The sequence below is a fragment of the Antechinus flavipes genome, chromosome 2 (assembly GCF_016432865.1).
Source record: "Antechinus flavipes isolate AdamAnt ecotype Samford, QLD, Australia chromosome 2, AdamAnt_v2, whole genome shotgun sequence".
NCBI classification, from domain to species: domain Eukaryota; kingdom Metazoa; phylum Chordata; class Mammalia; order Dasyuromorphia; family Dasyuridae; genus Antechinus; species Antechinus flavipes.
The window spans coordinates 453,702,229-453,729,531 of record NC_067399.1 but is presented as its reverse complement, the minus strand read 5'-3'; the positions used below and the strand labels follow the sequence as shown (position 1 = coordinate 453,729,531).

The 27,303-nt window shown below is 40.3% G+C and overlaps 1 protein-coding gene across 2 annotated transcripts; it reads left to right on the top strand.

Moving 5' to 3' along the window:
* The first annotated feature begins 3,148 nt into the window (after positions 1-3,148).
* SDCBP2 (syndecan binding protein 2) lies at positions 3,149-26,964 on the top strand. Of its 2 annotated transcripts, none has more exons than XM_051979502.1 (9): positions 3,149-3,414; positions 13,965-14,038; positions 15,940-16,006; positions 17,229-17,329; positions 19,009-19,167; positions 20,831-21,006; positions 21,090-21,261; positions 25,175-25,266; positions 25,996-26,964. In XM_051979502.1, the coding sequence occupies exons 2-9, from the start codon at positions 13,985-13,987 to the stop codon at positions 26,048-26,050; spliced, it is 876 nt and encodes a 291-aa protein (XP_051835462.1). In that variant the 5' UTR covers positions 3,149-3,414; positions 13,965-13,984; the 3' UTR covers positions 26,051-26,964. The 2 variants fall into 2 exon arrangements, with proteins under 2 accessions (XP_051835462.1, XP_051835463.1); XM_051979503.1 differs by lacking the exon at positions 3,149-3,414 and adding an exon at positions 11,067-11,089.
* Positions 26,965-27,303: the final 339 nt, after the last annotated feature.

The window sequence follows — 27,303 nt, the reverse complement described above, 5'->3', positions numbered from 1 at the left end:
TAATCATCCCATTTTAGAAGCCAAATGACTTGCCCATGGCCACACAATGAGTTAGCAGCAGTATTAGAATTAACTCCCAAGTTTCTTGACCTCTACTTGGATGTTCTTTCCATTACATCATGTTGCCCTGGGATAAATTTGGCTGAAATTGGGTCACTGTCAGTAGGTGTTCTGTGATCAAATAGAGCTCAAGTGTTTCCTTTACTGATGAGGACTTCACTCATTTGGGAGTTTGGTTTTGTTGGAGGCTGAGTGGGATGCAAAGGACTGTGGGAAATCAGATCTCCTAGATCCTATTTCTGGCTTTGACTCTGACTCACTCTGGATCTTTGAGTTAAGTCACCCAAATAAAATCCCTGTGACTAAGCACAGAGGGTGGTGACATACTACCTGCGCATTGATCATGGAACAGTGTAGGCAAAGGCTTCCTTCAGGAGGTGGCATTTAAGCTAGACCCTGAATGATGCATAGGGTACCCACAACCAATCAGTCAATTAACAACAGAGTTGAAAAGAGAAGGCATATTCCAGATTTGGCAAGGAATAGAATTTGTTGAGAACATAGAATGCCTGAGGGGGAGCAGTGGGACATATAGTCTCAAAATAAAATTTAGAATCAAACTATGAAATGGGACTGAATGCCAGGCTAAGGGGTTTGTGTTTTACTTAGTAGGCAATAGGCAGCCACTGAAACATCCAGTGAAGGTTCACATTTTATCATGTCTGCTCTCAGGTTTTTTCCCACCCTCAATGTAAGTGACTATTCTATATCTCCCTCAATCATTCCGGATTTGGGGAATTCTCTTTTCTCTTATTTTCCACAACTCAGACTGCCTGTGTATTTCACTGGGTACTGGAACAGGAACTACCCTGAATGAGATTATAAGCTGTTTCAATGGAATCAGCAGTACACTTGGTCTAGCAGTAGGACACTTAGTTTTCTAGATCTATCTCTGCCACTAATTCATTGCGGATAAACCATTTTCCCTCCTTGCTGTCCATTTTCTCCTCCAAAAAATGAGAGGGTTGGACTAAGACTTTTTGACTCTATATAGTATGTCACATCTCCTTACTAAGGACTATAAGCTCTCTTCAATTTGAGGATGAATATGTTTCATTCTTCTCTTGGATCTCCCATAGGACCCAATATAGGATTGTACACCCTGGTACCCAATGAGATTTATCATTATTACTCGACTGAATAGTATAAGGCCAGATTCAAGCCAAAAATCAATGAAGTAACCGTCCTTAGTCATATTTTTCAGCTACTTATGGTCACATGCCCACAGTCATCACAAATAGCTAAAATTTGAATAACTGGTACCAACATATTATGTCTGCCTTGGTTTTCTCACCACCATAGCAGAACTCACTCAACAAACATTTAGCACTTGGGCTCAGAATACTATGCCAGGAAATGGCATAGTACAAAGTCCTTCCTCTCACAGAGTTTACTATCTAGGATATGATATGTAGGACAATGGGGTTTAAATTGACCTGAGATAACTGGGTTTAAAGGGTTTATTTACTAGATTCACATAACATTAGAACCAGAAGAAAACAGAAATCTAGAGAGGGGAAGCTGCTTTGGCCAAATTCACACAGAAGATTAAGAGTAGAGTCAGAACTAGAAACCTGGTCTCCTGGATCCTATTTCAGTGCTCTTTCTATCATATCACACTCTGAATATTCAAGTAATGCAGATAGATGTCTTAATTTTCCACTCTGGTTTATCAGAGGACTCCATGCCTAAGGATTTAATAAGTTCATGGATGAGACTCTATGATATATAGTTTAGAAATGAATCGTATTGCACATATTTAATCTATAATCACATTGCTTGCTGTCCTGGGGAGAAGGGAGGTAAAGAAGAAAGGGAGAAAAATTTGGAACATAAATTTTTACAAAAATGAATGTTGAAAACTACCTTTACATGAATTTGGAAAAATAAAATACTATTAAAAATGAATTATAAAGCAAATAGCAAGGTTTTTCAAAGTGTTTACTATTGTCAGGATTGCGATAGCCCAAGAAATGAAAAAATAAAAATGAAATAGTCCCTATCTTCTAGAACCTTTCATGTCATTAGGAGAGAGATTATATATTTATTATATTATATATGTTATGTTATATAGAAGCACACATATATATACATATATTTCACATTCTCATATTTGTGTATATATATATATAAGCATACACACATATAAATATATACAAGAGATGTGTATGTATCTTTATATCTCATAAATACAACATAATTTGTGGGGGAGCAAAGGCATAAACAGCCAAGGAGATCTTGAAAGGCCTCGTGTAAGCTTTGAAAGAAACTAGATATTCTCATAAGTAAAAGTGAAGAAACAAAAAATTTAGAACATCAGGACTAGTGGAGCCTTTAGAGTCTAAATTATAGAGTATCAGAGTTGGAAAGGATTTTAGAGACCTTCTAGTCCAATTTCTTAATTTCATAGAGGATCTTATCCTAGGATTTTTCTGTAATTATTTTGCGACTAAGTTGTTGACTCCTCAATAAGGTTACAGGATTGCCCACTCAGACAAAGAACACCTCCTGAGCTTTACCTTCCCTTGTCTGTGCCACAGTGTTGGGGGCACAAGGAGCACTTCATCACATACCTGCTGAATTAAGTTGATGTCAGCACTCAAAAGGATCTTCATGGTTCCTTAGGTATGAACTTCATCACTAGAAAGATGACTTAGGGTTTGAATTGGCAAATAATCTATGTGACAGGTAGCTCAGCTATTCATATCTGACAAGGGCTTGTCCCTTCCCTAAGTCAGCCACTTGGTCATCCATTGAAGGGTGTGCCCAGGAACCTGAACTCTGAGTCTCAATCAAGTCTATACCATAGTTCTGAGCGATTAAGAGAGAAAAGTCAGAATCAAGAAGGGGAAAGAAAGAGAGGGGTCTTTATTGACCAAATTCCAATTGGTAAATCCTGAACTCTTTGAAAAGATGAGATCTCAAAATCAAAAAGAGAACAAATAATTAGAACTGGGAAGAACCTTAAAGATCTTTTATTCCATTTTATTCATATTACAGATAAATTGAGAAACAGAAACTGTGTCTTGCCCAAGACCACAGAACTTAAAGCAATCCCAGCTCTCTTTGCCTAACCTGTATTCCGAGAGCGGTTTTATCTTAGAGTTAAAATTGAAACGTCATTCAGAAAGTGATTTGACAACTAGTCTTTACCTGTGGCAACCCAAGGCCCCTCCCCAGGGCTGGGCATAAATCAGCTGTGGGTAAGCCAGCCAATGCCTCCCAACTTCTGGAAAGCAGCCAAGAGGAACTTCAGCTGGAAAAATAAAGCATAGAGACTTCCTGAGAAGAGGACAGACCTTTTCAGGAGCAGGACAGGTGAGGAGTAGATCAGTTCCAGGCTCAACTCTTCAGGTAAGTTCCCTTATGAAAAGCTGTGGTCATTAAAGACCCCCACCTCTACCTTCTCCAGCAAGATTCTTAACTTTAACTAGAAGTGTGACTTGGTTGTTGAAGAACCTTCTCCTTTTTTCCCTTCTCCCATAACCCTTCTTGGGCTCAATTCTTTTCTTTTCTCGTCCCTTCCCCCTTTTATCCAACTTCCCTTGCTTCTTCTCTTCCCCTCTTTTCTCACTCATTTCCATTCTTTCCTTGCTTATTCTCCATTTCTTTTTTCTTTTCTTCCTCACCTCACCCCTTTTCCCTTCCCTCTTCTGCTCTTTTCTTTCTGTTCTCCCTCTCCATTCCTATTTTTCTCTTGTTCTCCCTCCTACTCCTTCCTCTTTTCATGCACTTCCCTTCCCTTACTCCTCTTTACCTCCTCCTCTCCCACTCCTTTTATTCTTGACATTCCCCATTCCTCTTGCCGTTTTTTCCTCCCCCATTTCCTTCTGCTCCCTCTCTTCCCTCTTTAACTTCCCCTTCTTCTCTTCCTTTTGCTCTCCTCTCCACTTCCTTTTGCTCTCCCTCCCTTTAATCTTTCCTACCCCTTCCTCCTTTCCCCTTAGCCCCTTCTTTTTGCTCTTTCCCCTCACCCTCTCTAATACTGAGGTTTCCCTAAGGTGCTCACACTCCTAAAGGATACTGAGCTGCGCTCTGGTGCTTTTCGATTTTCCTTTGACCTATTGCTTTTTTCTTCTTACCTCCCCCTCCTCCTGCCACACACTGAGTTCAATATGCCTTCTTTCCTTCCCTCCCGCAGGGTTGGAAATAGGGAGACGTTGCCTTGAGGCTTCCGGAGGTAATGTCAGTAAAGGAGCTTTGAACTCCAGCCAACCGGTCCCCAGCGCCAGGATGAAATGAATCATGGGGATTAAATATTGATAACACTGTGAGAGTGGACACTGATAGAGTCATTTTTCCCAGGCTGTGTTCTAACTCCAGAAAAAGATACTTTAAATTGAAGACCTTGGGGCCAGTATCCCCATTTGAAGCAAAGGGATGGGTGGAGCCAAACCTTTCTTTCCAAATGGCCTTCACTGCCCTGTTGAGACTCTAATTTCCTCTAATGGGTTCCTCTCTCTGCCAGAACTGCTTATAATCCACAGCCTCTTCCACCTCCACTCTCCCCCACTCTCCACAAAACCCTAAAGCAGGCTGTTTTCTGCTGCTCACTTTTATCTCTGACATTTCTCCCTCTCAGTGGGAAGGCTCTAGTTCAGTTGGGGAAAAAAAAAAGATTCCCCTAAATTCGAAGCTAGACACTCATGTACTCATGTAACCCATCTCCCCTCATTTTACAGACTATGATACTGAGGTCCAGAAAAAAGAAAGGTCACTCAGAATTAGTGACATCGTAAGGACTGGAATCCAGGGCTCCTGACTTTCCACACCCTCATACGATATGTAGTTATGGGCTTTTTTGGAGATATATATTTGCCATTTTAGCCAGGATGCTAATAAATAGACCAAGGTGAATTCTGTTTTCCCCTTTTCTTTTCAAATCTCATTTTATTTTGAGAAACCAGTTTTCCTCTCTAAGAATATATCTCTCTCACTCTTTGTCTTTTTGTGTCTCTCTATCCATGTCTCTCTGTCTCTCTTTTTCCTGTTGAAAGTTCTGTATGCTTTCAGGGATGCTGATGAATAGACAGATAACCTAGTCTCAACTTCTCCTATAAATCTCCAATTAATTAGATTCCTTTTTGACATCTTCTGTCCCCCTTCCATAACTCACACCGTAGCCAGTAAAAATGCCCAGAGTAGGGAAATGAAAGGCAGCTTCAAAACTGACCTCAGACACTTACTAGATATAAGAACCTGAGTAAGTCATATAACTGTTTACCTCAGTTTTCTCATCCACAAAATGGACTAGAGAAGGAATTGGCAAGCCATTTTGCCAAGAAAAGCCCAAGAAGGGTCACGATGGGAGATGAAAAGCAGCTTCAAATGTGACCTCAGACACTTACAAGTGGTGAAAGCCTGGGCAAATTACTTAACTGTTTACCTTAGTTTTCTCATCTACAAAATGAGCTGGAGGAGGAAATGGCAAACCACTTTGCCAAGAAAATCCCAAATGGGGTCACGTAGAGACATGACATGACTATACTGTGTCAACAGGGAGGTGAAACTTCTGGTTTCAAGAGCAAGAAGGAAGCCAGCATTATTGGATCTCAGAGTATGTGGGAAGGAGAGGTGTTAGGCATTAAAATGACTGGAAAGGTTGGGGGAAATGAGATAAATTATGACAGGTTTTGAGCACCAAAGAGAATCTTACAGTTGATCATAGAAGTAATGGGGGAGGTTATTGAGTAGGAGGGTAACCTGGCTAGACTTGTAATTGGGAAGATCACTTTGAGTTGAGAAAAAGCTGAGTAATATCTGTGCAAGGGAATCAACCATAAGCCTACTTCAGTAGTCCAGCTGTGAGGTGAGGAGGGTCTGTCCCAGGTGGGCTGAGAGAAAGGAGGATACAAGAGAAATACTAAGACAATAAGATGGACAGACAGTAGCAATAGACTGGATAGAGATTTGGGGGAGAGGGGGAATAGGAGGTGAATAATGGGTTGGAAATAGGTTAAAAGTGGGTTAGAAATGAGTTAGAAGTTGGTTAGAGCAGTGGTTCTCAAAGTGTAGCCCATAGAATCCTGGGAGTTTCTGAAATCCTTTCAGAAGCTCTACAGCTTCAAAATTAGTTTTTATTTCTAATATGGTAAATATCTATAAATATAACACATAAAAAACTCTTTGGAGAGATTCTTAATAATTTTTAGTAGTATAAAGGGGCACTGAAAATAAGTTTGGGAATCACTGAGTTGGAAGACCCAATCTGCAAGTATCCTTTATATTTAAGGGATTTTGGAATTTTGAGTTCCAAGGACATTAGAATCTCTGCTGTGACTTTTATTATGAGCAAGATCCTGCCTACTTTAGACTTCTGAATTAGAAGATCTCAGAAGGCCCTTCTAGCTCCCACAGTTCAGGAATGCACCATGGAGACTCTTGAAAGGAATTTTTTTTTTCTAATCATATCAGCATTTCTTCCCAGCTCCAATCTCTCTGAGTGCTCCCACCTCTCCCAGCCCCTGAATGGTATTCAAAGCAGCTAGTGTATATTGAATTCCTTGGTTTTACTTAACCTCAAAGGACCCAGTAGCTTGGTTATCTCCAGGAAGTGCCTTGCATTAGCAAGTGCTCATATAGGGTGTGGTAGTGAGAGCTCTGGACTGGCAGACAGGAGTCAACTTGTAGGGTGACTTTGGACAAATTATTTCCCTTTAGACCTCAATTTCCTTCTCGGTAAAATGGCTGGGGCGGACTAGATGCTTACTAAGGCCCCTCCCCTCTCGGACAACCTGCATCTACACCAGCCCTTTATTTTTGGTATCCCAGCTGAATCTGCACAGAGCAGGCACTCTGTAAATGTGCCCGGCTTCTAGCCCTTAAAACGCTGAAGAATGAATTCCTGAGTTCCATTGGCTCATAGGGAGTCAAAGCTGGAAGGAGCAGAATTAGGTCTCTCAGACCAAATGTTAGATCTCAGAACGGAGCATCAAAGGCAGAAGAGGCCTTATCACTTGAACTGTCAGTGTTTGAAGGGACCATCTAGTCTAACTCCCTCTTTTTCCTGGAAGAGGAAATTCAGAGTGGGGAAATCCTGGCCCAAGGTTGAACAGACAGACAGTGGCTAGATTGTTTCCTGTGCATACAGACAGTCTATTCAAGAAGTGCAGAAACTGGGGGCTTGTTTAGGGAGGAAACTTCTGAGCCCAATGCCATTGTCTTCCTGGGCAGAGGAACTAGGACAACTGAGTCCTCCTTGTCTTACTAGGTAGGGCTGGGGGGTAGGCGGGAAAGGGTATCAAAGAGATTAGGGGTAGGAAGGAATCTTAAAAGTGTGTGCCAAAGGGAATTTGATTCCAGCTTCTTTAAGATGGTCTGTGTCCCTGAATGCATTACTGAAGGATGCTAACCTTTGCTTCTCTTACTATAACCCTTTCATCCAACATCCTTCAGTTTGGAGGCACGGAAGTCCCGGAGGAGTGGCCAAAGTGTGTGTTCAGATGGCCGTGAGAGAGGGGATTCTGAAGAGGGGAGCTAGGCTCCCTCAGCATTTTATGCAGCCTTTTCAGCTTTCCTGCTCACTTTCTAAACTGGGCTGGGCTGGGGAATGGAGTAGGTGGTACTTGGAATGATCAGTCCCCCACTGGTCCCGTGATCATCTTCCACAGAGAAGAAGAATCTCTTTGGGAATCTCTCCTTCCTAGGATAGACTAGTCTTATCTTTCCTGACCCCAGGCCTCTGTGATCTCTGCTTTTAAGGCCTTCATACCTCAGCAAGGCCTTAAGGCTATTCTGAGGCCCACTTTGTAGGATAACCTGTCTTACAAATAAGGACTCTCTCTTAGCCCCCATCACTCCTCTAACTCCTGTACCTCTTGCTGGGAGGGTGACTCCGAAGCCCCCTTTCCCCTCTTCTTCTGCCCTCCCTCCCCCCATTCCTAATTCCCATCTCTCTGTCTCTGTCTCTTCTCTGTTTCTCTGTCTCTTCTCTGTCTCTTTGTGTCTACCTCTCAATGTCTCTTTCTCTTTTCTATCTCTGTCTGTCTCTGTCTCTTTGTGTCTGTCTCTGTCTCTCTGACTTTCTTTCTGTTTCTCTGTCTCTGATTCTATCTTTCTTCTCTGTCTCTGTTTCTCTCTGTCTCTGTGTCTGACTATCTCTTTCTCTGTCTCTGTCTCTGACACTTTCCCTGTCTTTGTCTTTCTGACTATCAGTTTCTGTGTCTGTCTCTGTCTCTTTCTCTCTCTCTCTCTCAGAAGTTGCAAGTTCAGGAGAGACAGGTCTAGACTGGGTAAATCACTGTACCTTTCAAGATTCCTTAATAGAATTTGGGAAACAAAACCCTAAAAGATCCCCTCTCTACTCTCAAGGAGCATACTTTCTATCTTAATGGGCAATATGACTGACACAAGTAAGGACTGGATTGGGATTCCATTTACATAGCTCAGGTCTGTGGAGGATAAAAAGGAGATTCAGACTGTGCTATAAGAAAATAGGAAGAAGAAAACAGTATAGCCTGGGTGTGTCAAGGAAGGCTTTACTGGGAAAGTACCAAGCAATCTGTCAACATTGTGCCATAAGGCAGCCAAAAAAATCCAACTTACTCTTAGTCAGTAATAAAAGAGACTACTGTCCCAGACTGGGGAAGAGACAGTCCCCACTTAACTTTGTCTTAGTTATAGAGCTTATACTTGAGAGCTGGAAAGGGCAGTAGAAGCTATCTAGTCTGAATCTAATTTTGCAAATGAGGAAACTGAGGCACAAGGAAGTTAAGTACCTTGCTTAAAAATTCTTTTTTTTTTTTTTTTCTGGATGTGGATGGCATTTTTCATCCAAAACGTATTGGGATTGCTTTGAATCACTGAACCACTGAGAAGAGCCAAGTCTGTCATAGTTGATCATTGTACAATCTTGTTATTATTGTGTATAATGTTTTTGGTTTTGCTTGTTTTGCTCAGCATCAGTTCATGTAAATCTTTCCAGGTCTTTTTCTAAAATCAGCCTGATTCATCATTTATTATAGAACATGCCTTCTGGACAAGAAGGATATCTATTCCCTCTTCCTCATGAAGCCCTTTAAAATACTAGAAGCCAGAGTTATCATTCAATTTACTTTAATATAACTAATTAGCATTAAGAATCTATTTCGTGCTAGACCATATGCTAAGTAATAGAGATACAAAGACATAAAAAATGAAGTTACTCCCTACTCTCAAGAAACTTATATTCTAGATAATACTCTGTGACCAAGTGGGATTTATACCAAGAATGCAGGGCTGGTTCAGCATTACTGACATTATCAATAACCAAACTAACAGGAAACTATTCAATAAGTGCAGAACCTGGGAGCTCCTTTAGAGAGGGGACTCCTGAGTCCAATGTGATTGTCTTCTTAGGCAAAGAAAATAGTCCTGAGTCTTGGTTGTCTTACTAGATGTGGCTGGGAGTGGAAGGGTATTACTTTCATATACCATAACTTATTCAGCCATTCCCCAAATGGTGGACATCTATTCTTTATCCAATTCTTTGTCATCATATAAAGAGCTATTGCACACATTTTTGCATATGTGGGTTCTTTCCCTTCTTTTTTGGTTTCTTTGGGATAGAGACATAGAAGTGAGACTGCTGAATCAAAGAATATGCATAGTTTTATAGCTCTTTGGGCATAGTTCTAAATTACTCTCCAGAATGGCTGGATCATTCCACAACTCTACTAACAATGCATCAGTGTCCCAGTTTTCCCACATCTCTTCCAGTATTTATCATCTTTTCCTGTCATCTTAACCAATCTGAAAAGTGTGAAGTGGTCAGAGAGTTAAGCCTTGAGCTCAGGGGATTTATTCCTTCTTTTCTTCCTCATTTCTTTCCTATTTCCTGCCTTCCTTTCTTCCTTCCTGCTTTCCTTCTATGTATCCTCTGTTCTGGTCAAAATGGCCTGCTCGCTCTTCCCTATATAGATGCTACCTAGATTCAATCAGAGCACAACTTGACTACCAGCTCCTGCGTTTTCTCTCTAAGTAATTGTATATTACTTTGTATATATTTGATTTTTATGTATTGACAAATATTTCTTTTCATACCCCTCTATCTCAGAATATAAGCTTCTTAAATATTTTATATTATCTATAATTATTTTATAAGAGATTTCTCTTTCTATCTCCTGCTGCTGGAATTTGTTGATATCATATAGAAATGCCAATGATTTACATGGATTTATTTTATATCCTCCAACTTTGCTAAAATTTTAATTGTTTCTAGCAGTTTTTTAATTGATGCTCTAAGATTTCTAAATATACCATCATCTGCAAAGAATGATAGTTTTGTTTCCTCATTGCTCTTCTAATTCCTTCAATTTTTTTCTTCCCTTATTGCTAAAGCTAACATTTCTATTTCAATATTTAACATTAATGTTAATAATGGGCAGCCTTCTTTCATCCCGATCTTATGGGGAATGCTTCTAGCTCATCCCCATTGCATACAATGCTTGCTGGGCTTTGGATAGATACTACTTATCATTTTAAGGAAAAATCCAGGCATTTTCAGACATGTCCAACTCTTCGTGTCCCCATTTGGGGCTTTCTTGGAAGATACCAGAATGATTTTCTATTTCCTTCTCCATTTCATTTTATAGAAGAAACTGAGGCAGAAAGAGCTGAGTGACTTGCCCAAGATCACACAGCTAGTAAGTGTCTCAGGCCAGGTCTGAACTGAGGAAGATGTCTCTTTGATTCCAGGCTCAGGGCGCTACCCACTGCATCCTTAGCTGCCTATTAAATCCTTACAGTGTGTTGGATAGTCTAGATGCTGGGACTAAGTTCTGTAGTACAGAGAGGATAGTAGGGGCCTGATTGATTAGAAGTGGGGGAAACAATAGTATAGAAGAACTGACTTGGGTAGATAAAACAATATTTTGGCCTGGATACTAGAGGGAATCTACGCTCTCTTCCCAATCTATTTTTCTAGGATTTTCAGAGAGTTTAACAAGAAGCAGAATTTTGGTCTTTCCCGTCTTCTCACCTTTGACACTCAGAAAGGAGCAGCCAGCTTAAACTATAACTATTGCCCTGTCTGCCCTTTGGAAAATCAAAGGTACCACCTGTCTAGCCGCTTATCTTTTGGTCTCTAAATGTTTCATCATCTTCAGAGCATTGGTTTCATTGAATGTGAGAGAATGAACCAATCATTCATGTTTTCATAGAAGAAAGCAGACTTTGGGTTTTGTTTTTCCCTTTGATTTTCTGGGTAACCCAAGGGACAATGGCTTGCAGAGTGCTCACAACTCCAGATCCAGCCCACTTTGGGTTATGTTCCATATGCCTCATGTGACAGCAACAGTTGTGGCTGCTTAGGGAAAGATCTGACCAATGTCTGATATTCAATAATATTAACAGAAGGACTAGAATTTTAGAATTCCTTAAAGGATCAAGCTGGATCAACTGGTAGTGAATTTTTTTTTTCATCCATAGAAAGGAAGAAAGGAAATAAACATTTATTAAGCACTTTACAAATATTTAAATTAATAATAATAATTGTAATAACTAACATGTTAGTCCTTGCTATGTGACAGGGACTGTTATAAGTACTTTACAATCATTATCTCACTTAATAATAATAATAATAACAACCAGCATTTACATAACTCTTACTCTATTCTTAGTGTTTTACAATTATCTCAATTTGTTCTCATGACAACTCTGAGAGATTGGTACTTTTATTAGACCCATTGTATAGATGAGGAAAGAGAGGATAAGTAACTTTGTCATACAGCTAGCCAGCATCTGAAGACATATTTAAACTGGGATTTTTCTTATTGAAGACCAGAAGATAGGAATCCACTGTTACCTAACTATTCCTGGCTGCCACCTAGAGGTAGGATGAATGTTTTTATTTCAGAATAAAGTTATAATATTTTTGTGTTAATTGATATGCGTCTAGGATTAAGGGAGAATAAGAAAAGCAGTGTGACAGAAGGAATATTGAACAGGAGACTAGGGAAAACCGGATTCTCACTGCCTGATATGGAACTTCCTCCCTCTGGACTTACTTCCTCTTCTACATATTGTTTCTAAGATCAAATCTGCTATTTCATATTCTAAAGTGAATTGGATCCACTGTCATTCTCTACTATAATGAGATTGCAAGTTTAGGGTTTGAAGAGACCTCAGCAGCCTAGTACAACTTCTTCCCCTTTCCCCAGTTTTTTGAGACACAGAGATGAAATATATTGGTTAAAGTCATATAGGAAATGAGGAGCAGGTAGAGCATTCAAACTCAGGGCTTCTGTTTCCAAATCCAGACATTTTTCTATGATTCTAATTTCAATGTTTGTTGAAAAACTGGGAAAAACTAAACCAAACAGATCTTAAATTCCATAGGCAGCCTGGAGAAGCAACTGGACTGATACATGCTTTTTTTTTTTTTTTTTTTTTTTTTGAGGCAATTGGGTTTTCACACAGCCAGTAACAGATTTTCAGTTTTGTTTGAGACCTCAGAGATCTCTGTTTCACATTTAGTTTTAGGATGCAAATACACTTTGTCTCCACTGATCACTGAGTCCAGTTATCTTGGTATTGTCTTTATGTTCATTGTTGTTAAGATGTTCAGTCTATGTAAACCTGTGGACTTTGTCCATGTGATTTTCTTAGAAAAGATACTAGAGTGGTTTGCCATTTCCTTCTCTAGTGTGTCCCCCCATTTTACAGATGAGGACTTGAGACATATAGAGATTAAATGTCTTACCCAGGGTTACATAGTCATGGTATTCTGCCTAATGGTACATTTAGCGTATATTAGGAAATTCCAGAAAAATATAAAATGTAAGAGCTTGTTCTCTCATCTAAAATCCCCAGTAGAGGCCATCTTTTATGAGATCACTGGTTTTGGCATGTAACTCTACTTCTAGTAGAGTTAATAAAAATAAAATACTATTTTAAAAAATAAATATTATTGGGAGATGTAACTATTAAAAATAGTACATCTCAGTTTGGAGTTCAAAATGTTAAAAAGTGAATTCTAAAAATAAATGTGAATAAATTAAAAAAAAAGAAAATAATACATCTCAAGAAATGGATGGAAAAGTGCAGAAACTAGTGGTTCAGAGGTCCATCCAATCCATCCATGACCCAAAGTTCCTTTATAAAGTTCAACAACTGTTCCAAAAATAAGGTCTTTTGTGTCTGCCTAACACTTCTTGTTCTGCTCACAAAGTTGGTTCAGGAACTTGGAACAGGATAAAAAACTCCAGATTGGTAGTCAGACAATTTAAATTCAAATTCTGGAGCTGTTAGTCATTATCTATGCATGTAATACATCTAAGTGTGACTCTGGGCAAATCACTAAATCTTTCTGGATTTCAGTTTCTCATCTGTAATATCAGAGGGTTGGATTGGCTTACATTTTAAATTTGCTTCTGACTCTAAATCAGTGACCCTCTGAAGTCGTGTCTCTTCCTAATAACAGACAGCCCTTAAGATCTTGAAGATAGATCCTTTTCCCAGTATCCTTTATTCAACAGTAGCTAACTTTATTTTTAGTCATAGCTTTAAGTTTTGCAAAGCACTTAATAAATATTATCTCATTTTATTCTTATTTTGACACAGCCGTGTCATTATTATCTCCATTTTACAGATGAGGAAAGTAAGGCAATTATAGGCTAAATGACTTGCCCAACTTGGATTTGAATTCCAGATCCATCCTCATTTCAAGATAATTTATTTTTAGGTATCCTATATGGTATCTGAAGTATCTTACTTGATACTTCAAAATAGACATATATTACAAAATTAATCTCTTTATGAACTTAACCCGCTAAACCATTGCCAAGGGACTATAAAATAGCAACCAGATCCCGTCTGTATCCAGTGATCCCCCTATTGGTTGCCACAATGGCTGCAGAGCCTCTGTAGTCTCATCTTTTCTCTTTGATTCTATCTCATAGTATGTTGTATTTGTTTTTGTTCCATAGGTAACTCATTGGACACCACCATGTCTGTCTTATACCCATCCCTAGAAGATCTGAAGGTGGACAAAGTCTATCAGGTAATGTTTCTCAGGGTTGCCTTTGCCCTGGAACAGGTTGTTCTGGGATGGGTCTGGTTCTTAGTGAGGTTATCAGACACTGTCCATGGTAGCAACAAAACCAGCCACCTGCCTCAGGCAGAGCATAGGAGGAATGAAAAAAGGATGAGGTATGGGGAGGAAGCTGAAGAAGTCCCAGGAGCACAAGGGAATCCCAGATTCCAGGGCTGGGTGGGTGCTGGGAATTTCAGGGACTACTTATGGGCCCAATCTCACCAATAGCTAATGGTTAACATTTATACTGCACTTAAAGACTTACAAAGCATTGCTATTTATCGAATGGAAACTTTGACCTGCTCTGTTTCTATTCACTGCTTAACATAGTATCTGGCATATAGTAGGTACTTAATAAATACTTATTGATCAATTGACACGGACCAGTTTGCCCTTCCTTATGCAGCTCCCTCCCCTCAGAATTTCCCAGTTCCCAAACACAAGTGATCCAGCAAGCTCAGCCTCCCCATTACTAGGGATTACAGCCATGGATCACATTGCCTGGCCTTACTCTTAATTATCAAACCTCTTCTTCTACTGTCATATGTCATTGGGTGAAGAGTGGATCCCCAAACCCCATTTTTAGGAGGCATTTTAAAACTTAGATTCATAGGAATTTGAGCTTTAAAGCAGATGATCTTTGGTCTTAATTTTATAGGCTGAGGAAATTGAGGTTCAAAGGAAGGAAGTGATTTTCTTATATTCACACAGGAAATAAGTAGCAGAGTTGGAATGGAAATCCAGGTTTTCTGGCTCTGAAGTCAGTACTCTTCCTACTATATCATTGCCTCTTTATGCCTTCTAAGTAGATCATGGAATCTGAGAATGTTAGAGCTGAAAGAAACCTTCAGTGGATATTTGATATAGGAATCCCCTTTGCAACATCTCTCAGCAAGGAGCCATTCAACTTCTGAGGGAGCAAGGTGACACTAGGGATATTATAGTAGGAATCAGAAAGCCCTGAGCTTAAATCCTGCCTCAGCCAACTCATACATTAGTTGTATGATCTTGGACAAATCACTTTACCTTTCTGACTCTCAGTATGCAAAATGGGATTTTAACAGCATCTTCTTAGATGGATCATTCTAAGAATCAAATGATATAAAATGTAAATTTTTTTTAAACCTTAAAGGTATATAAATAGTATATAGTATATAATAAATATAAATATATTATAGTATACATAGTAAATATATAGTATATATAAATAGTATATAATAATAAATATATTACATATATTAATATATCTTATAAAAACAGTATATAACTAATAATAAATGTTCTTGAAAATGTCTTTTTGAGACAGCTTATTCATTCCATTGTTGGTTAGTTCTTATTACTACTGAGTTCTATATATTTAACTGAAACCTGCCTCTCTCTAACTTCTTCTCTTCTCCCACTAGTTTGAGTTCTGTTCTCCAAAGCCAAGAAGAAAAAGTCCAATCTATCTTCCTCACTGACAATCCTTCAAATCTTTTAGGACAACTGCCCAAATCCTCTAAGTGTCTCTAAGTTATGCACCCCATTCTAAACTCTTTCAACTGATTCTCACATGAGATGGTTTTTAATTTCTTCTCTGTTCTGATTACTTTTCTTTCCTTGGACTTGTTTAGTTTATTTGTTACCTTTTACTAATTTAGAATGAGACATATGCCACCTACTCATAGCTTTTAGAAATCCTTAGATCAGTTTTAGGGCTGCCTCCTAGGGTCTTCTTTATCCTATCATTCTCCATTGGTTCTGGACTGGGTAGGAATTTTTCAAGAATTCAAGGAACCCCAACTTGGAGCTTTCTTTGACTCTTTCATATGAAGGAACCCAGGAGCATGAGAGCTGAGTTTCTTATTGATGTTTATGGTCTCTTACAGGCTCAGGCTTCTGTGATTCCCAAGATGTTGACCCTCCCAGCCCAGGAAACCTCATCCTCACAACCTGGTAAGTTCCAAAATGTTGGCTCATTCTGGAGAGGGAGAAGGGGAGTACCTTTGATTGCAAATATTCCTGATCAGCTTTTGGAAGGACAAGTATATAATTGGGAGGGGGTAAATGCATGCTCATCTGAGGAGTGGTAAAAAGCAAAGGGTAGATTTGTGGTTCCAAGTTATAAGTACCTCACCCCTTTTAGGTGACAAATTTATAACAGAATTATTCACAGAAACATAATGTTTATGGAAGCACTTAAGTGCTTTTGCATGCATTTATTCATTCCTGGGATCTTAGTTCTCTCTGGCTTTGGCCCTTCTACTTCTCAGTTTGTTGGGAGCACAGAGATATTGTCCAAAGTCTATTCACAGTACTATATAACATACTCATTTGAGATCTTGTAGCTGGATCCATTCCCGTACTATGTTCCATTGATTTCTTCTGAAGAATTGACAGAATGTAGAATGTTAAAGCTGGGAGAAACCTTGGAACATGGAGTGTCATAACTGGGAGAGAACTCAGAATATGGAATATCAGAGCTGAGAGTTACTTGGAACATGCTATGTCAGAGCTAGGGTCTTAGAGATAGCAGGAGTTCTTAACTTTTTTTTTTTTTTATCATGGACTCTTTTTGGAAGTCTAGAAGATTATGAATCTCTTCTCAGAATAATGTTCTTAAATGTATAAAATTTTTAAGATTATAAAGGAAGCTAATTATAATGACATCCAATTACCAGAATATTTAAAATAAAAAGTTTACAGACTTTAGGTTAAAAACTTAAGTCCAATATATTCATTTCACAGATGAAGAAACTGAGACTTGGAGAAAAATAATTTGCTCAAGTCATTAAGAAATCAACTAGCAGAAGCTAGCTTGGAACTTAGGATTCCTGACTCTCAGCCTTGAGCTCATTTTATATTTGTTGATCTATAGATCTATCTATAAACATCTATCAATATAATTTAAGTTATAAAACATGTATAAAATATATGATAAATTAAGCTTAATATAATAAAAATAGTATACATAAATATATAACTATTCTTTCATATAAATTTAATTATATATGTGTATATATAAAATTTCCTTCATATAAATATAATTACATATAAGTATACACACACATCTTCCTTAATATATAAATACTCTTGTTGGCCTTAAGGCACCAGGGACAGTTATGTGTGTTTGTGTGTATAAATCATGTTTTTTTGTACTCTTCTATTTCCCTCCTAGCTTTGTACCCAAATTTGGCTGAATTAGGAAGTTACATGGGCCTCTCTCTCTCAAGTCAAGAAGTCCAACAGAACTTGTCCCTGACTCCAGCAAGTGACAATGTGGGTACCTATGTCTGTGTGGATTATTTCAGCTAAGCACAGAGTATGGAAGTGCTCCCTCTGTCCCTCCCTGATGCTTCAGTTCCCGCTCTGGGCTTAAAGGGGCTTCTGCTTTTTTTGGCTATCAAACTCTTTCCTTCCTTCTTGTTTTTAGCGTTTCTGATGCTGCTGTCCTTTTGACAATGCTTATTCTGGGAGGAAGGGTCCCCTTTGACCTCTGGAACCTAGACTAGTTCTAGCTCAATATCATCTAGAGAAAATTCAAATGAGGATAAGTAGGGGCCAAAGGAATATCCTGGTATAAAGCAACCTCAGAAGTCTAATAATACAGCTTTGGTCCGCAGAATCCTAGAATTTCAAGAGACCTCAGAAACAGTTAAAACTGGATTTGAAAGCAGGGATCCTTGCTTTAGTAACCTTGAAAAGGGGTGGTGGTTTAGTTTCTGTTGAAAAATCTCTAGTGATGGAAATCACTGTCTCCTATAGCGGCCCATTCTTCTTTAAAATACCTGAGTTTCAGTAAGCATTTTCTTTCTTTTTTTTTTTTTGCTGAGGCAGTTGGGGTTAAGTGACTTGCCCAGGGTCACACAGCCAGGAAGTGTTAAGTATCTGAGATCAGATTTGAACTCAGGTCCTTCTGACTTCAGAACTGGTGCCTTAACCATTGTGCCACTTAGCTGCCCCCAGTAAGCACTTCCTTGTGTCATATTGAACTGAATTCTGCCTTCCTATAAATTTGCCTGCCAGTTGATTCCAGTTCTTGATACTGTCCAGTCCAAACATGTCTTCATCCTTCTTCTCCAAGATGGTCCTTCAGATAGTTATGGTCACAGTCCCTCCAGGTCTTTTTTTTAGAATTAAAATATTTCTACTTTATTTGACATTTCTTCATTTGATATGACTTTGAATTTCTTTGGACCCTAATCTCCATCTTCTGAAAACTGGACTTACTCCTTCCAAGATTCAGACCCTTAGACTGGCCAGTCTCAGAGGACAGCATCCTTCCTACTCCTGAATGCTGGCCAGACGCAAAGGTTCATTGGTTTTGGAGAACTTTAGCTTTGGATTTAGCTTTGAGAAAAGCCTGGACTTGATTTTGTCTCCAAGGGAATCACCACTAGACCGCGGAGACCTCAGACCAGTGAACTCCATAGACTAGCGACTGATGCAGAGATGTTTCCTCCGCAAATTTCTCTGTTAGGTTCCTCAGTCTCTTGGACAAACTTGATTCTCCTCAGACATTAACTATGGGCGGATCGCCTCTCCTCCCTCTCTATTCCTTGGTTTCCTCACCTGTGAAATTATGGGGTTGGACTCAGACCTTTAAGGTCCCTGTAATCCTGCCATTTCTCTCCTTCTATCCTGCCTTGTGGCCTGCTCTCCCCATGTCCACCTTGGCCAGGGTTTCTTGGATATGTGGGACTATTTTGCCCTCTAGTGGTCATCCAGAGGAATTTATGCTTTCTCCTCTCTTCCATGTTTTGATTTTGAGTGGGGCCACCAATTGGGAGAGTCCCTAGAGACTTCAGTTCCCTATCTTACCCAGAAAGGGAATCTTCTCTGCTTTCAACCCCCGTTTATTCCCCACTTTCTATCCCTGCCATGCTACAGTGAGCAAGTAGAAAAGAGTCCCTCCTAGGGATTGACACTGACACCGGTAATTTGACCAATCCTTACAGCAAGTGGTCACTCCCACTGTACAAGGTCAGATGGTAGCCCCAGTGACCGGAAATAACGTGGGCGCTCGCAGAGCTGAGATCAGACCCGGCGTGCGAGAGATCCACCTGTGCAAGGACGAGAAGGGGAAGACTGGGCTACGGCTGCAAGCCATTGATAAGGTATTGGGAAGCGGGGCTCATCTGCCTCCCTGTCACTGTGGGAGATGGGAAAGAGCAAAGGATGAAAGGATGTTTCTCTAAGGGGTATAAGGGTCCCTGGAGATTCCTGCCCTTCTTCCGAGGTTATCCCTGAGCTTCCCTCACTTTCCTAGAATCCAGGAATCTGATTGGGAAGAATCCGAGAATTTGATTGGGAAGAATCTGGGAATCTGATTGGAAAGGATTTGGGAATCTGATTGGGAAGGATCCGGGAATCTGATTGGGAAGGATCCAGGAATCTGATTGGGAAGAATCTGGGAATCTGATTGGGAAGAATCTGAGAATCTGATTGGGAAGGATCCGGGAATCTGATTGGGAAGGATCCGGGAATCTGATTGGGAAGAATCCGGAATCTGATTGGGAAGGATCCGGGAATCTGATTGGGAAGGATTCTCAGAGGGTCTCTAGGGTGCATACACACACGTACACACAACATGCACACATATGCATGCACACACACTGTAAAGATGTGGCGAAATCTTTTGCTCAAGGTCATTTGGTCCACAAGTGGCGATGGAATTCAAAACCAATTTTCAAATATGAGTCTTATCCATGTGGTTCTTGTGGTGAATAGTGTCTGAACTAGAAATCTCTGGGGGTTGCTTTGCGGCTGCTGATAGGGATCTGGGAACTTTGTTCAAAATTATAATAGGCTCTTGTTCAAGATTAATACAAGATTAATGTATACGCATGTGTGAGTTGTAATTTTTGGAGATTAATTTGATATATGGGGGAGTGACCTATGTACAGATGTTTGGGCAGTGGGTTGGCTGTAGAGTCAGGAAGACCTAGCTTCAAATGTAGCTTCAGTTAGTCACTAACTGTATGAGTGGGCTGGTGCTTTAACCTTTGTCTGTCTTGCTTCCTCATCTCTAAAATGGGGATAATAAATAGTATCTAATTCCCAGGGATGTTGTGAGGATCAAATGAGATAATATTTGTAAAGTGCTTAAAAGCACAGCACCTGGCACATAGTAGGTGCCAGCTAAATGTTAATCATTATAGATACATTTGTATTATTTTGTGGCTACAAAGTTCTTTAATCATATTATCTCATTTGAGGTTTGTAATAATTTTCTGAGGGAGGAAGATGGAGAATTTTTTTTTTTGTTCCCATTTTACATATGGAAAAATTGAGGTCTCAAAGAAGAAGCGAAGTGGTAGAGCCTTGAACTGAAATTTTCTGTGTCCTGGGCCACCATGACATTTCTCCCATTCCTTGGCTGTCCACGCTAGGATTCCATTTGCTAGGATTGCATTTGAGGCCATCCTGATCATGGGATCAAAGCAGAGAAAGACCCACAGGGATGGATGTAGGTGTGTGCTGAGGGAGGCCATAAGTGGAGGAGAAAAGGTACTCTATCCTATCTGACCCAACAGACATTCCAGGGATTTTGCTTTTTGCCACATCCTGAAATAGAAACAAGTTAGGTTCAGATTCTTCTCTGCACTGGGGACCTGTGCGACCTTCTATGCGTATCCGTCAGATAGAAGGAGGCTGGGTTAGGCCCCTTCCATCTCTAAATCTATGAGGGACAAGCCCTGACCCCTGAGCCAGTTTAAGAGATATCTGGGGTTGGGCGGGATCCCAGTCCTGACTGTCAAGTGGATCTTGCTCCCGCAGGGCCTGTTTGTCCAGTTGGTTCAGGCCAATACTCCAGCCTCCCTCGTGGGCCTGCGCTTTGGGGACCAGATCCTGCAAATTGATGGGAGAGACTGCGCGGGCTGGAGTGCAGACAAGGCCCACAAGGTGGTAAAGAAAGCCTCAGCTGAGAAGATCGTCATGGTTGTGAGGGACAGGTGAGCCTCGCAGGGTCCCCGAGCCCAGCAGCTGCTCTTTGCTGTCCCCGACGCCCTTTGTCTCACTGCTCTCTTCCCTCCAGGCCTTTCCAGCGGACCGTCACCCTGCACAAAGACAGCAGCGGCTTTGTGGGATTTGTGATGAAGAAGGGGAAAATTGTGTCCATTGTCAAAGGCAGCTCTGCGGCCCAAAACGGGCTCCTCACTAACCACTATATCTGTGAGGTGAATGGGCAGAATGTCATTGGGCTGAAGGTAAGCCGGGGGCCTTCTCCCTGGAGCTATCAAGGAAAAACATTCCCTGGCTAGGCTCTCACTGGGCTCCAGTCTGTCTGCCATTTATAGGTTGTGTGAACTTGGACAAGTAACTCCCTTTTCTAGACTTTTGTTTCCTCGTTTGTAAAATGAGAATGTACATAAAGGTCCTTTCCCTCTTTCTTTGCTCTCTTTTGAGTATTTATAGCAGCAGTTTTTGTAGTATCAAAAAAACAAAACAAACAAACAAAAAAACCCAACAACCCTGGAAATTAAAAGGATGTTAAACGATTCCAGAATGCCCGAATAGTTGCGGTCTGTGAATGTGATGGAATATTATTATGTACTAATAGGAAACAGATGATTTCCAAAAGACATGGAATGATCTGTATGAATGGAGTGATGCAGGGTGAAGGGTACAGAACCAGAGAACAGTTTATACTATATAACATCAATATTATAAATAGTTTTGAGGACTTTTATAAACTAATGAAGAATGAATTGAGCACAATCAGGAGAATTATTTACAGTGACAAAACACTGTTAAAACAACTTTGAAAGCGGTAAGAATGATGATTAAACAATACCATGACCACCCATGATTCCAGAGTACCCATGATGAAACATGTTTATCCATTACAGAGAGGTGGTGAATTTAGGGTACAGAATTTTACATGCACACCTGTGCACATATGTGTGTGGTGCACGCACACACATGCAGATAGTGAAGGGATTTGTTTTGCTTGATTGTGCATATTTGTTAAAAGAAATCTGCTTTGTTTTTTTCTCTTTTTTTCTAATAGGATGAGGGATAGGAAGAGGAAACAGCTCTCTGTTCATTAAAAGCATTTGGGAAGGAGCAATGCTACAGATGTGAAATGTTGCATGTCCTTTCAAAGGAAGCTACTGATTTACTTTGTTACAATAGAAATCTTAGAATAAGAAGAAATTGGAGTAATCTGTATATGTATGCCATGTTAAAACAAAACACACCAATACAGTGAGGAACGCACAGGATGGGAATGGTAACTCCTACCATGTCTCCTCCACAAGACTGTAGTAAGATGCAGATGAGAGAGTGAATGTGAAAGCTCTCTCTAACCAGAAAGTACTTTGGGAATATGAGAGAGTCTGTATTGTTCTCACTTTTGTGACTGCAGAGAACTCTGCCTTCTGGGCCTCATGTGTTCCTGACACCTTCTGGCTTTATATAACACAAACATTTCCATCATGAATCACTCTGGAATAGAATAAATTATTTCTTCTCCTCTTTCTCTTTTCTTCTCCACTTCTTCCTTGTCTTCTTTCTTCTCCTCCTTTTCCTCCCTCCCTCCCTCCCTCCCTCCCTCCTTCCTTCCTTCTCTTACTTCCTCTTTCTTTTCTTCACTGCCTCACTTCCTCCTTCCCTCTCACTTTTCTTCCTCCCTCCCTCCCTCCCTTCCTCCCTCCCTCCCTCCTTCCTTCCTTCCTTCCTTCCTTCCTTCCTTCCTTCCTTCCTTCCTTCCTCCCTCCCTCTCTTCCTTCTTTCCTCCCTTCCTTCCTTCCTTCCTTCTTCCTTCCTTCCTTCCTCCCTTCTTCCCTTCCTTCCTTTCTTCCTTCCTTCCTTCCTTCCTTCCTTCCTTCCTTCCTTCCTTCCTTCCTTCCTTCCTTCCTTCCTTCCTTCCTTTCTTCTTATTAATGTTTTATCTTGAAAAAAAGAATTCCAATAAACAATAATTCAAAGCAAAGCTAGATTCACACTGCAGGGGCTCTGAAACAGGCATTTTGTTCCTGGTAGAACAGCACAGTGACTGACTAGGGCTGCTTGTAACTAAGAATATCATAACCTTGGGCTTGCCTAACTTTAGGCTGAACATCCCTTCACCCATTCTAGGACTTTCAGCAGGGTGACAGAACGTTCATTTGAGGCTCCTGGCCTAGAAAGTCAGGCTCAGACTGGATTGTAAATGACCTTGAGCTAGTGTGTGAAGCCAACCGTGTGAATGGAGCCCAAAATATCTTAGAATCTCAGGGCCTGAAGACAACTTGACATATTAGAACCAGGGAAAATTAGGACTGGGAAAGTTCTTGGAGTCAAGTCAAGCCCCTTACGGTATTCAGGGTGCCTTACTCACAGCCCTGAGAGGTAAGCTGTGCCAATAATACTGTTTTACAGTAGAGAAAAATGGAGGCCTGGAAATGGAAGTAATTTACCCAAAGTTAAACAGAGTGGATTATTAGTGAAGCTGGAACTGGAACTGAGGGTCTCCTGATTTCCAGGCCAGAAGTCTTGCCACTGTACCAATCTTTCAATCAACCAATCTGTTAAGCACCAAATTGTGCTGACTTAAAGATAAAACAAAAATATCCCTTCTCATAGGAGCTTATATTTTATCCAGAGAAGCACCACATATCACACTGTTTCTCTTTCTTAAATATTCTTCTGTCCTATTCACACTTAGTCACCATTCAAGACTGAGTGCAGAGTCTTATGTAGGTTCTAAATAAATTTCTTTGAAATGAGTTAAAAACATTTAACCTTCATTTTTTCCTGGAGGCTCAGAGTGGTTATTATAAGCAAAAGGCTGGCCTATGACTCAGGAGTTCTAGGGGATTACTGAGATATGCAGACTTCTTTGCCTCTGCACTCACTTGCCTCCAGCTACTAGATTTCTTGAATTTTTGAGTCTGTGTTTTCATATTTTTCCCTGTCTCCTTCATTGTCAGACTATCACTTCTTATAGACAGTGTATCTTTGCCTATAGCAAACAGCATTTTTCTCCATCTCTTCTCATTTTATTGGCTGCTTCTTATGTGTTGTAGTCTGGGAAACTAGATATCCAAGCTTGTTAGAATTAGTTATAAAACAAAAATAAATAGGTTTTGAGTTAAGACTTGAGTTGGACCTGAGGGAACTTTCCTGTAAATAAAACCCATGAAACTGAGCAAGCAAGGTTGGTAGGATTTGTTTAAGCCAATGGGGGTCTTTTCCTTTTGACAGAACAGGGTTTTTATTTGTGGTTCTTTTCTCCTTTTCTCTCCAATAAATGATGAGTTCCAGGACTATGGATATTCTAAATTTTGTTATCTCCCCCAGTACTTACTCCAATGTTTGACCCACACTAATGTCAGAATAACTGCTTTTTTTGAATTGCAAGAGCTAAGATGCACTCATTTTCTCAATGCCTTCCTCTCTGTCCACACTTTCCCCACTCCCCACTTCAAATTGGTACTAGTCTGCTGGATAAAGCCGAGATAAGTTCATGTGAGCCCTAATCATTCTAATTAGCTGTATGTGACTCAGAAGTACAAAGTCTTCATTTACTTCGGTTTCTTCTCTACATTTGGGAGAGAGAGGGACAGATAGGCAAGGAAATATTATCCTTACAAAACTTTTCAGGCTCTGTAGAAGGCCTGGGAGTTGGAGGTTGCCTTTCTGAAAGTAGTGGCCACTGACCTCCTATGTACTACACGACCTGAGATCAGTTACAATCAATGTAGTCATGTTTTGTATGTCCCTACTGTATCTTGTAGATCTTTATTTTACTCTAACAATGGACTCAGCAGCATGGTTAGAGGCTGAGTGTGGAGTATTATGTATGGTAGCTGCTAAATAAATTTCATTGGAATGAGTTAAAAATGTTTAACCTTTATTTTTTTGTTGGTTAGTCATTTTAGCTCCTCCCAACTCTTTGTGACCCCATTTTGAGTTTTCTTGGCATAAATACTGATGTGGTTTGTCATTTACAGATGAGGAAACTGAGGCAAACAGGAATAAGTGATAAGATCAATGTATGAGTCCAGATTTGAATTCACTTCCTGATTCTAAGCCCAGTGCTCTATCCACCGTGCTACCTACCTGCCCCTACCAGCATCCTAACTAATGTCACATTTTTAATTGGTCATTTTCTTCTCCTCTTCCTTTTGGCTCCAGGACAAAGAGACTACGGAAATCCTGGCCACAGCTGGAAATGTGATCACCCTCACCATCATCCCCACAGTGATTTATGAGCACATGATTAAAAAGTAAGGAGAGACCTCTTTATTCTACCCTCCTTCTTCACCCCTGCCCAACAGCTATGCAGACTCCTCCAGCATCCAAACAAATGCCAGGGTTGGAAAGGACCTTCAGAATACAGGGCTTTGGGGAATAACTTCTTGAAGACCATCTGCAAAGTTGGGGGCAGAGATGGAACATGAACCCAGGTTTCCTATCTCCTCCAACAGGGCTTGTTTTTTACTGAACTCTCTTGCTCCCCAGGTTAAAGCGAGGTGGTAAGGTAACAGTGAAGGCTGTCTTTATTGAGGAGGAAGAAGGGCTAGATGGAGAGAGGTAACTTGGTGGAACAGGAGGAGCTCCCTGGTTTGGGAATGAGAAGACATAGGTTTGAGTTCCAGATGCGCCACTTACTAGTTGTTTATTTTAGCCTTGGGTTTCCTCTAAGATAAGGAGGTTTAAGTCAATGGTCCATAAAGGTCCTTTCTAACTCTGATATTCCATGGCTGTTTGTTATCACAAGAAGAAAATGTAGGATTTCTGTGATGTCATAGTGAAAACGTGTGTGTCCAATCTGGAAGCCCAAGGGATGGGAGGTTATCCCATCACTCCCTGTCCCTCTCCCAGAGAGGGCGGGGAGGAAATGTTACATAAAAGCTTCAGAAATATGTAAAGTAAATGCAGAATTGTATTCATATCATGAGAGGTTCTCTGAGGAAAGCTTTTTGCCAATCCCTACTATCTTTCATTGTTCCCAGGCTTTCTTCGACCCTGTTGCATACTTCCATGGATCATTCTATCCCTGACATCTGAAGCCAAGGACCTAGACAGCCTGCAGCTTCCTGTCCTTCCACGGGGAACCCTCTGACATTTCAAAAGGTGGAAAAGGCCACAGTTCACGCCTCCTTAACCCTTTCAGGGGGCCATTTCTGCCATTTCAGGGGAAGGGGTGGGAAAGAGCAGCATCCCATATTCTGATTTATTTTTCTTCTACCTGGCTGAGAGGGAGCTCTTTGCCCTGCTGCAGGGTGAGAAGAAAGGGTCCTGGAAGGACCTCTGTATGTCAAAGGGTTAAGAAAAGAATGGAAAGAAATGGAACCTGGAGCCAGACCATAACAAAATGTTTGTATGCCTGGAAGAATGAATTCTGGCAAATATTAATGCTCAAATGGTTTCCTGGAGCCTTCAGGTATCAAGAAGAGAAGGAATGGGGGTGAACGCAAACTGTTTCACATTGTTTTTGCAAAAACAATCTGGTGAAGCAGCATTTCAGGAGATAAAGATCAAAGCAGAGGGAGAGCAAAAGGAATCTCAGAAGTAATGTAATCCAACCCCTCATTACTTAGCATCAAATTTATAATTGTTGTGATGAAACCAAGTAGATTATGGTTCAAGGGAATTAATGTAACAGGCTACTCAGTTCTGTCACCCCACCCCCTTTTACTTGTCACTTCAGCATTTTATAGCAGTTGATTTTAATATTCTCAAGAAGGTTGATCTTATTGGGGGTAAGTCTTGATGTTGAGCAGAGGATCTAGGGAGAAATAATTGGTTGTCATTATTGAAATAGCAACTGAAGAGTTGACCCTCAAAAGGAAAGGAATAAGCATAACTTGGTTCCCTCTCTTAGCTCTTTACTATCTTTGCAGTAGAACAAAAAAAATTATTAAGTGAGTCCCTGATGATGAACAATCAATAAACATTTATTAAGCACCTATTACATGCCAGGCACTGTGTACTGTGTTTGATTGATTGATTATAAATAAAGTGCACCCCAATGTGATGAGCAAAAAGGATTCTGTAAATAGATTCCAGGATGGTTCATAAAAACACCACTTAAAAAAGCAGCAAAATTTAGATGATCTTCAGTGATGAATCTCATTCCCAGAGAACAGGTGATGAAACAGTTGTTTTGAGAGGCTCATAGTGGATGAGGGTTTTCCAATATCAGCCTAGACCCACCACCATGCTCTGCAGCTTTCTAACTTCCCCACTCCTATAGCTTTCCATCTGTAGCTTTGGGAATAATCCCAGAAAGAATGAGTCAATCTTTCTCTTTGGCTCCA

What these genes read in the sequence shown, in the direction of transcription:
- SDCBP2 (XM_051979502.1), top strand. Translation starts at nt 13,985, where the DNA reads ATGTCTGTCTTATACCCATCCCTAGAAGATCTGAAGGTGGACAAAGTC. An exon ending in AGAATGTCATTGGGCTGAAG is followed by an intron (nt 21,262 to 25,174) that starts GTAAGCCGGGGG and finishes TTTTGGCTCCAG; the next exon opens with GACAAAGAGACTACGGAAAT. An exon ending in TATGAGCACATGATTAAAAA is followed by an intron (nt 25,267 to 25,995) that starts GTAAGGAGAGAC and finishes CATTGTTCCCAG; the next exon opens with GCTTTCTTCGACCCTGTTGC.